Source organism: Euprymna scolopes, chromosome 35, assembly GCF_053919585.1.
Source record: "Euprymna scolopes isolate OS-2025 chromosome 35, ASM5391958v1, whole genome shotgun sequence".
Taxonomy (NCBI): domain Eukaryota; kingdom Metazoa; phylum Mollusca; class Cephalopoda; order Sepiida; family Sepiolidae; genus Euprymna; species Euprymna scolopes.
The window spans coordinates 64,734,758-64,750,319 of record NC_136516.1 but is presented as its reverse complement, the minus strand read 5'-3'; the positions used below and the strand labels follow the sequence as shown (position 1 = coordinate 64,750,319).

General features: G+C 30.3%; 1 protein-coding gene across 1 annotated transcript in view; it reads right to left on the bottom strand.

The window, feature by feature from the left end:
• The window catches only part of LOC145259645 (uncharacterized), a 195,932-nt gene that overhangs the window by 8,663 nt on the left and 171,707 nt on the right, over window positions 1-15,562 (bottom strand). Inside the window, exons 12-15 of the mRNA XM_080117302.1 lie at window positions 10,582-10,712; window positions 8,687-8,711; window positions 2,071-2,091; window positions 817-947 (exon numbers count right to left, since the gene is read on the bottom strand). Of these exons, the coding sequence (XP_079973428.1) occupies window positions 817-947; window positions 2,071-2,091; window positions 8,687-8,711; window positions 10,582-10,712 (308 nt within the window). The remainder of the gene's footprint in view (window positions 1-816; window positions 948-2,070; window positions 2,092-8,686; window positions 8,712-10,581; window positions 10,713-15,562) is intronic.

The window sequence follows — 15,562 nt, the reverse complement described above, 5'->3', positions numbered from 1 at the left end:
ATCGATAGCAATCTAAATAATATTGTAACGAAAATAAAGAGTTCTATTGGGGAACTTATTAAAGTTGCCAAACGTACGGGGACATTAATTAAATTTATTTACGTTTAAAAACGATTAAAAGTATTAGCACAACGACATAGAAAAAAAAAAGCGAGAGAAAAAATTCAAAGTTCCCCAAAGAGAAACAATGCCTTACATCCAAAATAGTAATATTGTATATCAGTTTAGATACCAGTGCGATGCTGGTTATGTTGAGCGAACATCCTTGCACCTTTTGACTCGTATAAACCAGCATGTTCCATCGAAGATCAGACAAGGGAGGATGGGGTTTGGTGGTCTCCCTCCTTCTGCAGCCTTGGACTCTGCTATTGGCCAGCATTTGGTTGATAACCCGTGCTGTGCCGATAGATATAAAATAGATTGGTTCGAGGTGCTACATAGAGCGGACTCCAAAAACCATTTAAAGATTTTGGGGGCCGTCTCTATCGCGGTGCGTCAACCTTCTTTGTGCCGGCAAAAAGAAACATCAAACGCATTGTTTCTCTTTGGGGAACTTTGAATTTTTTCTCCCGCTTCTTTTTTTCTCTGTCGTTGTGCCAATATTTTTAATCGTTTTTAAACGTAAATAAATTTAATTAATGTCCCCGTACGTTTGGCACATTTAATAAGTTCCCCAATAGAACTCTTTATTTTCGTTACAATATTATTTAGGTTGCTATCGATTTACTCCTGACGAGATGATAGCCGAAAGAGCTCTCGACAAACTTCCGCCTAGTATTTTATTTAAAACATATATATATATTAGTAGATACCTACCTGTGCCCCAGCATAGGGATATCCTGATTCCCTACATTTCTTTATACAGTCCATTACACTGTTAGGAGATCCAACGTATTTGGGTAATTTGCGACTCCTGTCGTCTTTGAAGCATCCGATATAGTATTGATCTGCGAAGGATAATTATATCGATTTATATAAATTTATGGTAAGTTTTAAATTACAAATAGTTAAATTAATTTTTCACCAAGATTTTTTATAAACCGGATAAAACTCTCTCGATTATATTTTAGAAACTGTTTTTGAGCTTATTAAAATGTTTGAAACTGTCGAAAACTCACTCCAGTTGTTGATGCCCTAGTATCCAACATGTTAGGATGTAATTGTAATTGTAATTTTTACCTAAAGTGTAGAGTGACGAGCGAATTGAAAGGATAAACTTCCGTCTACTCCTTCCCTTCGCAACTCTCGCTGACTCTACTCATTCGCACGTAAGTACTCATCGAAAAGTCTAAAACTCTGACTATCAAAACTTCCTCTTTTAACAGGCGAGTCGAGATTGAATGTCAACATCTATTGGAATATTTCTATCACTACCTTTAGAATATATTATTATTAAATGATAATGAATGGTTCATTTATTATATTTTCCAAAACCCATCATTCGTGTATTTTAATTTGAAATCGATAAACGTTTTCTGTTCTCATACTCACACTCTATACAAAGTAATTTAAAAATTTACTAGTATAATTATCATTACTAATACAAAATTATTGTAAAGAAATGTTATTGAGAAATTGTCCAAACCAATTTATTTTGCTTTAACTACGCGTTTTTTTGCATTAAACAAAACGAAAGTGTAATATTTAACAGAAGTTCTAAACCAATTTGTTTTGTGATTAATCAAATAATTTTAAACAGGAAGTAAATACATAACCGGAAGTATTCAACGTTTACTCGCTTCTGCTACTGTTATATACTTAGTTTCTGTTTAGAATCAGAATTGTTACTTCGTATTATTTTATTCAATCATTATTTACGGTAAAGTAAATTGACTTAAAAAAAATTTTAATATAAAATTATTCATCAAACCAAATCACAAATTAGTAGGTAAAGTAAATTACATTCGGACTAATTTACGAAACTGTTTCATTAGAAGTAAATTCTCTCGATAACAGCAATAACTTATATTTAATCATCACATAGGCTTTTGCTTAATTCAATTTCAACACATTAGGGACTTACCCTGTATTATATCGCATTATAACAGAAAACTCAATTGGTATATTTACCTTCAAGTTCTTTCAGACCTGCTGTAAAAAATGAAAAATAAATACATATAGAGATACAATTATAACTTTTAATAGATGCCGGTAATAAATTAAGGGAAAGCATTTGGCATTAATAGGTAATATATCACCCCAGATTCTCACAATGTACTTTCATTTGATCCAGGCACTGCTAACGACTCGAAACTATACAATTGAGTACAAAACTATCTCTCTATTTGCACGCATTTATTCAACTCTGATATTGTTTAAGGATTTATAGCGTAAGGTTTTTCTTTACTATATCCTCATGAAATTTGTTTTTTAAGTTTTATGAACGTGGGGGTATTTAATAGAATTTCTTTCATTCAATCAACCTATTTGATAAGATTGCATCAAGTTTTATACAAGTCATAGCTTACCTCATACAAGTTTTCTATTTGAATTTTAGGAATAATTATACCCATGATAAATAGGTAATATACTATAAAAGTTATGCATAACAAATAATATATTAATAAATATACACGTTACTAACTTTATTATTTGATGAAAAACATTGTTAGTATAAAACTTAAATCACTGCATATTGTTTTATTTTGTTACTAGTAAGACTCGTTTCTCGGTGTTGCACGAGGAGTTACGAAAGAATTTTTGGTATTTTTTACGATACAACCTAGCGTGGTATAAACACCTTCAACCTCCCCATGTTAAGAATGGTTTGCAGAAAAACACTCCCAACCTCGAACGCCGTTCTTAACATGGGAGGTAGGGGTGTTAATTCCGCAAGCCGTTCCTAGCATGGGAATGTTGAGGGTGTTTACACTACGTTAATGTAGGATGTTTACTGTCGTCAAATATTTGGTATTTTTTAGCGAATATTTTCATACCGAGCGTAAATCCCTATATGTAACACGATGCAACTGTAATTAACTTGAATATTATCATCCTAACTTTGTTACTATTAAAAAGAAGAATCTTCAAATAAACTGCTAATATTTTTTAATTTTTTACAGCACACAAAAATAATGAAAATGTGATACGTAAATCGTGTTTACATTATTGACACTTTAAAACAACGTTCCTGTGTTGTAATTCTTGTGAAGCCGTAAACCCATGTTTTAAAAATGTAGCAAAAATCAAATAATAGTTCTATTTTTCTGAAATATTCGATACAAATGTTCATTATTAAATAAACTTATATTAGAAAAGTAGGTTTCGTCAAATATATTAGAGTGAAATGTTTTTAGGTGTTCTACCTCCCCCTACATTTCATGTTACGAAAACTAAATAATATAAATATAGGTCCATAAAAATTTCCAGTTATTTTAAGGCTGAAATAATTTAAAAAATAGGTATATAATCCCGCTTTTTATTTCACTTACCGTAAAGTTGTAAATAAAATTGGACATAAAATCAATAATATTATGTTAAAAAAATAATCACTTTTTCTTGATAGTCGTTATTGTGTAAAACGCTGACGTTTTACACAACGATATGGAGGTCCTTAAAATAAAAACATCTCAATTTCCCCATGTTAAGAAGGGCTTTCGGAGTAAACGCCCCCAAAAGCCGAAAAATGGGAGGTTAGGAGTGTTTATTCTGAGAGACGTTTTTAATATGTGGATGTCGGCGATGTTTATAGCATGGTAGGTACTGTCGTAAAAACATCAACTTTTTTTTAATAAGCAAAAGCAATTTTTTCAATAAAACATTAATAATTTTGGTAATTATGAACTTATGCTGAAATAACGACGTCATTTGCGAGTAACTTAGGACCTCTATCCAGTCATGGCTGACGGAACAAGAGCACAATACTCTCGTGAAGTAAATAAAGGGTTCCGCTTGAAATTCTGTCCAATTTCCCGAGTTCGACAAGATACACCTGAAGAAGGTCGGAGGTTATATCGACGAAACGTTGTGAAAATCACACTCAAGATAAGAACAGTAGTCTGATGAATAATACAAACAACGTCATTATTTAGAAAGCATTATGAACATGAGTAGTGTTTTTTTTTTGTAATTATAGTCTACTTTCATCTAACAATTTAATAAAAGAGATATGTAAAAGTGAATTTAAGTTAAAATGACTATGTTACACAATAGCGCGGTAACATAAGTACATAAACATCATGTAGTAATAATTTATTCACCAAATTTTTAGTTTAAAGTGCAGTGTATTTTAACGAAAAGAATTTTTGTTTATTTAACAGAAATTGGCAGTGAACGTTTGTTTGTCTACGAATAGTGACAGAATGGGAGAGAGTGAAAAAGAGAGGGAAGTGAGTAATGACGGGAGTGAGTGAACGAATAAGCATTTTTACGTAGCATTGTATACGTATAGTCTAGATTATCCGCGGTTGAATAATGGCAAAAGCAATGACTCAGAATAAGGTAAAGTCCCGAAATGCAAATGTAAAGTCGATAATTTAGGTAAAAAATATTTTAAGAGAGAAACGATTGCATATGTAAGTAAATGGCGGCATGTTTATAAGTGTCGAGCCGTTCGTTGATAAACGATTAGGGAGAGAGTGGGAGATAATGAGGGAGAGGAGAAGCGAGTATGACGGGAGTGAGTGAAGGAAGAATCAGTTTTACGTAGCTTTGTATACATTTGGTCTTAAATTTCCATGGATGAATAAATATAATAGCAAAAGCAATGATATAGAATAATAGTACGGAAATGCAAAGATAAAAACGGTAAATAAAACAGAATAGAAACAAATGGATATGTAAATAAATGGCGACATGTTTGTAAGTGTCGAACTGTTCGTTTAATGGTGGAAGATGCGAATATTAGAATGTTTACGTCGCAGCCAATCAGCGGTGCCGGATTTCGGAAAGGATAAATTATTATGGGGAAATAAGAAAATGTAAAGGCTATGGTGTGTGTATGTGTCGAAAAAACAGTTACAAGCGGCGAAAACCCAGCAGTGTAAGAATATGTATTGATGTTGTCGATGTCCAGTGGGAGCGGTGGGAGCACAGAATAAGTAGAGACTATAATAGGAACTACTTTTTTTAAACATGGTGAGATAGTGATCGTGACGCTCTTCGGAAATAACGTAAGAATTTAATGTAACACCTAAATGTGTATATAATGTTATTCTAAAGTTACATAAGATAATGGCTAATAAGCTAGACTTAATAAATGTGCATGTGTTGGTGCAAACCTACGGTATTTTGGTCCAGAGGGGAATCTCTGCAATCAAATGATTATATATAGGATTTCGTTTTAGTTCTCTTCGTACTCACCCATTTCTTAGCTGTCACATAGTTTTAGAAAATCCAAAACATATCAAGAAAGACAGTATCTCTTTCATTTGAAATTGATACTTTGCTATGATGGTTTTAAATTGATAATGATTTAGATTTGTATTGAATAAACTGATAAAGGCGAAAATGTAAAAAAAAATGGTACTCTTGCAGAATTGGATCCGGATCCTCGGGAGTTTCCATCCAACATGGCTTGGATTAAGCCGAACGTTGCTAAAATTTTGAAACGCTAAATCGAGTTTTTTTTGTTTGTTTTTTGTATTAAAAAATGTGAGTTTTTAATTAGTATTTGGGTTAGGGGGGGGGCGTTACAATACACAGATTCGAAAAAGTTGTCCAGAAACAAATAAATGAAAGCAAATGGAAGGTAAGGTACGTTTCTACCTAATTGGATGATTTGTTAGTGTTTTTATTTAATGTAAAATGTTTAATCAGCTCGAAAAACACAGTGTTTATCGATGTATTTGAAAAAGACAAATGGTCGTGGACTCTGTTGAATAGGTTAAGTTTGAGAAAATAAGTTAAAAACTATACAAAACAGTATCAGAAGCCCACCAAATATATGTTACCGTGACATAGGCTGACATATTCGGTGGGTTTCTGATAGTATTTTGTATAGTTTTTTTAGTTTTAATCACTTTCCCAAACTTAACGTAATCAACAGTGTCCGTATTTTTCAAATATACCGATAAACACTGTTTTTCGCCGACTAAACGTTACATTAAATAAAAAGCGTTTGTATTACTAAACACAGATACGAAAAAGTTGTCGAAAAATAAATATATAACAAATAATTGTCTTCCGTTTTCCTACTTTCCGGCTGACTACAATATGGTTGTGTTCAAGTCTAAAGTAAATAAGTTCTTGATGAGCCGTTCCATATAAGTTATTAAATTTACCAAATTTTCATTACTAATGATTACTATATTGACCAATTTCTACTCTTTAACCCTTATCCTTGAGTGGCCTCTGGGCCTTGATAATGTGGTGAAGCCTTTGTAAAAAAAAAAAAAATGTTATCAAAGCTAAGATAAGTTACTTTTCTACCTACCTTGATAAGATTTGAGTGTTTTTATCAAATGTAAAATGTTTAATTGGTTCGAAAACATGCAGTGTTTATCAGTATATTTGAAAAATACAAATGGCGGCAGACTGTGTTAAACACGTTAAGTTTTGGAAAAGAGTTAAAACTAAAAAACAATACAAAATACTGTTAGGAACTCGCTCAATATATGTTACCTGACATAGGCTGCCATATATTCGGTGATTATTTAACAGTATTTTGTACACTTGTTTTTTTTTAGTTTTGACTCATTTTCCCATACTTAACGTGTTAAACAGTCTGCCGCCATTCATAATTTTCAAATATAGCGGTAAACGCTGTGTTTTTCGAGCCGAATAAACATTTTACATTAAATAAAAACACTAAAAAATTATCCAGTTAGGTAGAAAAGTAACTTATCTTACCTTTGAAAACACTTGTTATATATTTGTTTTTGTTGACATCTTTTTCAAATCTTTGTGCAAGTACAAACCGAAGGGGGTATTTTTCGGTCTAGTTTTATTTTTGGTGCCGCGTTATTTTAAAATAGTTTTTCCAGTTAAATTTAAATTTCACGATATCTTTTTTTTGGGGGGGGGTATTTTTTTAGTTTAGGTTCACCTCCCCAATTTTTTTTTTTCGTTTATGCTGAATAAGAAAATCTCATTAAAAATTTGCAGAAGCAAGTAGTTTTCGAGATATAAAAACCTGTACTGTGCACTATAATTCACTGGTGGCCATGAATAAACACCCCTAACCTCCCCATATTAAGAACGGGTTTCGGAATAAACACCCCTAACCTTCCCATGTTAAAAACGGCTTTTGGAATAAATACCACCATTCCCCCTATGTTAAGAACGGCTTTCGGAATAAACACCCCCAACCTACCCATGTTAAAAATTGTGGAGGTGGACCTAATGCGTAAATTTACCTCTTGTTTTTTAATAAATTGTTAGTTGAAAGCACAGAAGGCAGATTTGCCGTTTAGTTGTACAAATATCCTCAAACCAGGTAATCACTAAAAGGGACTCTTTAAGGTCGACACCGGTATCAAGCAAAAGTTTGTTTACATGTTTTACAAACTGGGTAAAATATAAGCAATTATTGAAAATTTGATCATGTGATTAAAATTTAATTTAAATTAACCATGTTGTTTACAAATTAAAAAAAATATAATGCAAGATGAAGTTTTAAAATGATTAAATATTTTATTTTATTTAAAATTAAAAACATTGCCCAATAAAAATGAAATTTTGGGTACTTATGTATTTTTGGTACCGTGCTGAAATAATAACGTTATTATTTTGAAAAACGTTTTTAATGAGGAGCTGAGGGTGTTTTATAACTATTCTATGCTTCCACCTAACAATTAAAAAAAAAAGAAGGGATATCGTGAAACTTGAATTTAAACTGAAAAAAAGAACTATAAAAATAGCACGGTAGCATCTGCCCACGTATACGTTCAAGAACAATATCTACTGTAAAATCAAACCAAAATTTGGTGCTTATGCGTTTTTGATACCACGCTATTTTTAAATAGTTTTTTCAGGTTAAATTAAAGTTTCAAGATATCTTTTTTAACTGTAAGGTGTAAGCACAGAATACTTACAAAACATCCTCCCCATTTTAAGACTGGCTTTCAAAATAACCTTATTATTTCAGCACAGTAACAAAAAAATACATAAGTACCGAAAATTTTATTTTTATTGTTCAATGTTTTTAATGTTAAATTATAAAATAAAACATATTTAATCATTGTAATATTTCATCTTGCATTATTTTTTAAATTTGTTAAACAACTTGGTTAATTGAAATTAAATTTTAATCACATAATCACATTTTCAATAATTATGTGATTATATTTTACCCATTTAAAGTTTGTAAAACATATAAAAAAACTTTTTGTTCGATGCCGATGTTCACATTTTAGAATCCCTTTTAATGGTTTGAATATATTTGTACAACTAAACGTCAAATCTGCCGAAAACTTTTCTGTATTTCACCTAACAATTTCTTTAATAAAGAAAAAACATTCATATTTTCGCATATAAAAACTTCTGTAAAGAAAAGAAAACAAAGTGTACTTTCAATTTTGTTAAAAAAAGTTTTCTTACGGTAATAAAAGGCAAAAACAAAACAACCGAATCTTAATCGCGTTGTTTTTTTTATGTTTTTTTTTCAAGTTAAATGCAACTTTCACAATATCTTTTTATATATAATTCCACGATATATATTTTTTGTAATAATAAATTTTAAATAATAAATTGTGTTTTTTTTAAATAATAAATTGTTCGTTGAAAGCACAGAATAGTTACAAAATACCCTCTCTTCTTGATGGTAACAATGGCTGAAAAAAAAAAACAAATAAAAATAAAAATGATATTTCAGCACGTTACCAAAATGCATATGTACGGTGAATTTTCTTCGAAAAAAAAAATACTGTATTTTCACCTAAGAATTTATAGTTTAAATAAATTCATATTTTCTTATATAGAAACAACTGTTTGAAAAAAAATACAAACAAAAAAAACAAACAAATAAAAAATAAATAAATGAAATAAAACAAAAACGTGTGCTGCCAATTTGGTTTTGGTAAGGTTCTTTGAGTTTTATGTTTCAACTCAAAACGAATGAACCAAAAATTACACACACATATATATATATATATATATATATATATATATATATATATATATATATATATATATATATATATATATATATATGAAAGGACTACTGAGAGATGATTAGCAATGGGCATTTCTTAACATATCCCTAAGAATAATTTTTATTTCCAATTCTAACCAGATAATTATTTCATAATTAAAACGTTTAATTATTTGCATAATTTTTTTATTGCTGATAATTATCCTACTCTTTTCTTAGTTGTTTCCCGACGGTTCGGCCAACAATTCGTCTGATCTTCGTCAGGATCTAACCGCGACGGATAGGAACTTTGAATCTCCTGACTGCATCCACTGCAATTACTGCCTTCCGTAGTTGTTATCGTCTCACCACGTTTTGGCAAAGTAAGCCTCTGGCCGACTCCGAGGCCCGTGGCGCAGTTGATAGAGACGTTGAATCTCTACGGTTCCAAGTGAGAATTGTCTGAAGGTAGCGGCTTCAATCCTACCCAAAGCCGGCCAGAGACTTGCTTGGCCAAAACGTGGTGAGACGACAACTACGGAAGGCAGTAATTGTAGTGGGCGCAGTCAGGAGATTCAGAGTTCCTATCCCGTCGCGGTTTCCACCTGACGAAGACCAAAGTGGTAGTTGGCCGAAACGTCGTGAAACGACTAAGAACATATGAGGATTATTGTCCGCAATAAATAAAATTAATAAATAATACTCATCTCAATAATGAAATGCTAGTTAAATAATAAATTATTTGCATGTTTCCTCGTTTTATTTTTGCAGAGTCAACGGTGTGGATGTGACTGATCGGCCAAACGTATAATTCGAACCCCAGCCTCGAATTAACTTGTAATTCAAATAAGAACATCCTTACTTACGGCTAACTTAAAAGCAACACGAAAATATGAGAGACAAAATGACTTATGTCTTTTCCAAACGGACATATATATTAAGAAGTTTGATAGTGTTCGAGAATTCACATAGACTTGAAATCAAATTTTCTATTTTATAAAAACAGTCAAAATATGAAGGTTACTTTAGTATGAATACAAGATTATTCAACTTTTAATTGCATCTAATCACTTCAAAGACAAACTATTTTATATAGGCCGCATTATACAAAATGTCTTTTAAAACTTCTATATCAAAATATTCTTTTGGAACTTATAGATAACAAATAATATTTTAAAATTTACGCGTTATTGATATTTTATATACAACTTGTACATATCTGATAGTATCAAAACTGCAATAAGAATAATAGTATTTAATAGGTTAATTGCGTTTTACTTACCAGTAGAGTAAATCGAGTTGGCCCAAACTCCTCCACAAATATCGACGCCATTTTTACACATCATATCACAGTTAGTTACTTGAGCAGATATTTTATATTTATTGCCACAAGAACACTGGGTTGAATACTATAAAGATAGAAATACATACAAATGTACCGTATAAAATATGTATGGCAAGTAAGCTAATGTTATCGTTTTCGTTTTAGCCTTGCTTTATTATGGCTAACATATATCATTATAATAAATATCATTTTTGACGAACTTTCTATAATACTTGAATATACCAACCTGTAATCCAGCATATGAATAGCCAGCATTTTTGCATTTCTTAACGCATTCTTTCACGCTGCCAATCTGTCCCATCGATTTCGGTAATTTTCGATGTGATTCATCTCTGTAACATCCCAAGTAATATTGATCTGAAAATAAGCACAACATTTCATCGACATCGTTAACGAAATAATGTAATATTTTGTTGGAATTAGTAAATAACTCTAAAGATGATGTACGGATTGGTTATACTTTGTTGAATTACACTCTTGTGCGTTCAGTGACACGCAACAATTTGATAAATACTTTGCTATTTACGTGTTTATTTCATATATTTACCATAGAGAATATTTCCGTCATTAAATAAACGGGTAAAAAATACACAAGAAAACTAAAATATATTTCATTTCAACAAGTTATATTTTCTTCTTACAGGTTAATACATGTATATATATATATATATATATATATATATATATATATATATATATATATATATATATATATATATGAAACATATATATATATATAAAACAAGAAAGGAAAATTAATGTATATAAAAACTATATATAATATATATAGATTTATTCAACAGGATGCACATTTGTTTAGGTGTGCTGTGTAAATTGGAACTCTTTATGCTATGGCATATATTAATATATAGCTTTTTATAAATTCATTTTACTTTCAGGTTTACTTCTAAATCAGCTCCAATACAATTTTGGGGAGTTTTGTATTATCCCGATAAGTCTCTCCTTAAAGAATTGATTTTATATCCTTATCCTTCATATATATATATATATATATATATATATATAATATATAAATAAATATATATAATTTAAGGGCTCCAAAACACGCGTGTCCGTAGATTACTGTTTTTAAAAATAAATAAATAATATGTCCAAATAAAATTGGGCGACATTCTAAGAAAAACACCGGTTTCCGAGGCGGAAACATAAACATTAATATCGTTTAAATAATCAAAACAAAGACCACTTAAAGAGATGAACGATAAAAACGAAGCAGTAAATTGTCTATGGCAACATAGCGCAGTGGATTAGGGCGATGGACTGAAATACATGAGGTCCAAGGTTCGAATCCTACCATAAGTCAAGCTACGCTAAAGAGGAGTAGGGCTCCGAAACACGCGTGTCCGTAGATTACTGTTTTTAAAAATAATAAATAAATAATACGTCCAAATAAAATTGGTCGACTTTCTAAGAAAAACACCGGTTTCCGAGGCGGAGACATAAACATTAATATCGTTTAAAAAATCAAAACAAAAACCACTATATAAATTTATATATATATATATATATTTATATATATAAATTTATGTATGTATATATATGTGTATATATATATATAATTTTTATGTATATAAAGATACATATATATATAATGTATGTATATAAATATACATATATATATAAATTTATTTACATAAATGTACATATATATATATATAAATGTATGTATATAAATATACATATATATATAAATGTATGTATACAAATATATATATATATATAAATGTATGTATATAATATACATATATATAAATGTATGCATATGAATATATATATATATATATATATGTATATAAATATATGTCTCTAAAAAGTATATATGTATCTAAATATATGTGTGTGTATATATATATATAAATAAATGTATATATAAATAAATGTATATGTGAATACATATATAAATATATATATATATATATACTAGCAATCGGTGCCCGGCGTTGCCCAGGTGTTTTGAGGTTAATGCTGAGAAAAAAAACGGTCAATTTTTTTAAACTTTGACCCCTATTATGACCTCTTAACATTTATTGTTTAGGGATCAAGTTAAGTTAATAAGTTAGATCCATGTCCAAGGAATCTATATCTAAAATATCACGTGTTTAGACCCAAAATTGTAGGAGGAGTTTGGTAGAGTTCTCAAAGGTCAAATCATTGAATATTGACCACTTAATCGCCAAATTTCTGTCGAAAACCTATCACATCGATTTTCCCAAATCTCAGTACCCTGTATATCCAATTTCGAATCTCTAGGCTTAAAATTGACAGAGTTTTAGCGTAGGGAAATGCACACAGACGCACAGACACACACAGACACTATCACTTATATATATATATATATATATATATATATATATATATATATATATATATATAAACATAAACATCATATATATAAGGATAATAGTACGCCATATATATAACAAAAGACCATTATTTACTCAAGTGAAAGGAAAACCCGGGGGAACTTTACCCAAAAATAAATCTATATTTTTTTGTGTGTATTGATAGTCTTATAAGTGAGTAATTATTAATTCAGCCATCTTGATTCTTAACCAAACAAAAAGTTCAAGTAGGGGGATTTCCCTTTTTTTATAACGAGGCCAAATTTCGCGAATTTGGCCTTTTTTTAAAGCAGTTTGGCCTTCAAAATTTCTGTTTGGCCTTTTTCTTCACCGATGAAATCTGGGGACGCAACGGGAATTTTCGGCACAAAAATGTTGTTACTATGCACATCTATGTATTGAAATACAATTTGTGGCAAAATTTCAGGAAAAACTAATGGATGGTTCTCTCGCAATAGTCCGGACAATTCGCTAAATTATCTCGAATTTTTGTGCATTTTTTTGGGGGGGGGGTATTTGGCATAATAGTGTCCATGTAATAGTATTATCTTGAAAAAATAAAAAAATAAGGAAAATTACAAAAAAAAAACAAACAAGAACAACAAAAGTGTGCCGTATTTTTAAAAGTTTTATTGCGTTGTTTTTATTTGCTTTTTTTTTATTTCATCGGTGAAGAAAAAGGCCAAACAGAAATTTCGAAAGCCAAACTGCTTTAAAAAAAGGCCAAATTCGCGAAATTTGGCCTCGCTATCAAAAAAAAAAAGGGAAATCCCCCTACTTGAACTTTCTGTTTGGTTAAAAATCAAGATGGCTGAATTAATAATGACTTGCTTGTAGCGTTGATTTTTTTCTTTTTTCGCTATAAAAAAATAACTACTTGATGAAATTACGTGATTTTTTTCTGTAAGAAAACTGTATCCCATGACGAGTACGTACAATATATTAAAAAAAAAAATATTTCCATTTTTTAATGTCAATGGAAAACTGCACAAGTACCCAAACCCGAAATGAAAAGACCACGAGTGAACGCGCGTTTTTTTTTTTTTTAGTTTAGTTTCATAATGGCGGCCGTGATGTCGGTGGTTCGATTGTTAGATTGTAAGTTTCGTATTTTTGTAATTTGTAAATCGCAAGTTAGGAAAAAATTAAACCCTTCCAAGATGGACAATAAATAAAGCCATAATATTTTATGGTAAAGTTAAGAGCCTACGAACCATAGTTTTTTAGGAGATGTGATTATTGGATTAACCAATCAGAAATCGTCTGTGGCATACACATCTCTGTTTTTATAGATATATAGATATAGATATAAATATATATACAAATATATGTATCAATAATTATTGTTAATTTTAATTAAAAGGAACATCGTTTCCGAAAGGATCGTACACTAAAGTTGAGTTTGTTTGTTTTTCCTTTTGTAACTGATCGATAATTCACAATTATTTTTTTTACTCAATATTAATATAGCTCTTGGATACATATGTTGTGTAGCAGGGGTTTCACATTTAAAGAGATTATGAGGCGTTCATATTGAAGCACATATATAATACAGACATAACGATTGTGATGATGAAGGAGAGAATTCATTTATATTACAGTTATTTTAACACATATTAGAGGAGAGGGTGATATGATGCACAGTTCTTAAAACAGAGGAGGAGATACATAATCTTTGAAGGGTTACACAATTTTCATTATAAGATGATAAACACAATTACCTTTCGTTCGTGATGAAGGATGACACAAGACAACAATTACAACATAATGATGGATTCTTTATTCATCTGATCGGCCGGTCGATGACGTCAGGAATTAAAACTTGGATCTACATGGTTAATCTTCTACCCTTCGCCTCTAAGGGGACTCTCCTCTGACTATGTCAACTCTCTGACTGACTCCTCAACTCAACTCTCTTGACTAACAAACTCTTAGATCATATATTGAGAATCTTCCTTTGTCTATGACGTCAGAAGCGTGTTTTTCAAACGTGACCGATTTCACGCGGTTTTACATAAGGTTGTCCAAACACACTTTTGACAAACAAAAGAATCCTCAATTCTAATCTAATCTATTTTAAACGATATAATTTAATGTGCATTGTTCATTCTTTTACTGACATATTTAATCTTCAGATTTCTAATAGAATTTAACAATATACGTAATTTCTAACATTCAATTTCTTAACTTTGCTTACAGGGTTCGATCCTAGGCTTATCCTAATCTCAGTTTCACTTATCTAATATTCTTATTTACGTGGGAAGGGGACAACCCTTCCCTGTAACGCATATACGTATTGAGCTTATTATATATCTACAGTACTATGGGCACTGTTCTTTTAAAAGTGTTAATATATATGTTAATACATTAAAATAAAATCTGCTTTTCAGACTCCAGGTCTAATTTCCTCTATAATATATATATATATATATATATATATATATATATATATATATATATGTGTGTGTGTGTTTATGTATAGTTATATAAATATATTTATGTATATTTATAAATATATATATATATGGTGCCGGCAAAAAGAAAGTCCGTACCTGTAATTTTTTCAAAAATTGCAAATTTAAGCTAAATTAAATGTAACCGTTTAAATAACCTATCCTTCATTTGATTTGCCTTTTATTCCTCTCTAATTTTACCTGTTAATATTTGACTTTTAATTGAAATATTCTAGCGTTCACGTCAATTTAAAAAAAAAAAACTTCAAATTGAGGAGGCAAAAAGAAAGTCCGCAGCAACAAATTCGCCTACAACCATTTTAAATTATCGCCCCTAAATCAGTTTAAAATATCCTCCAACAGGCAACAAGCATCTCTAATCGTAATTGTT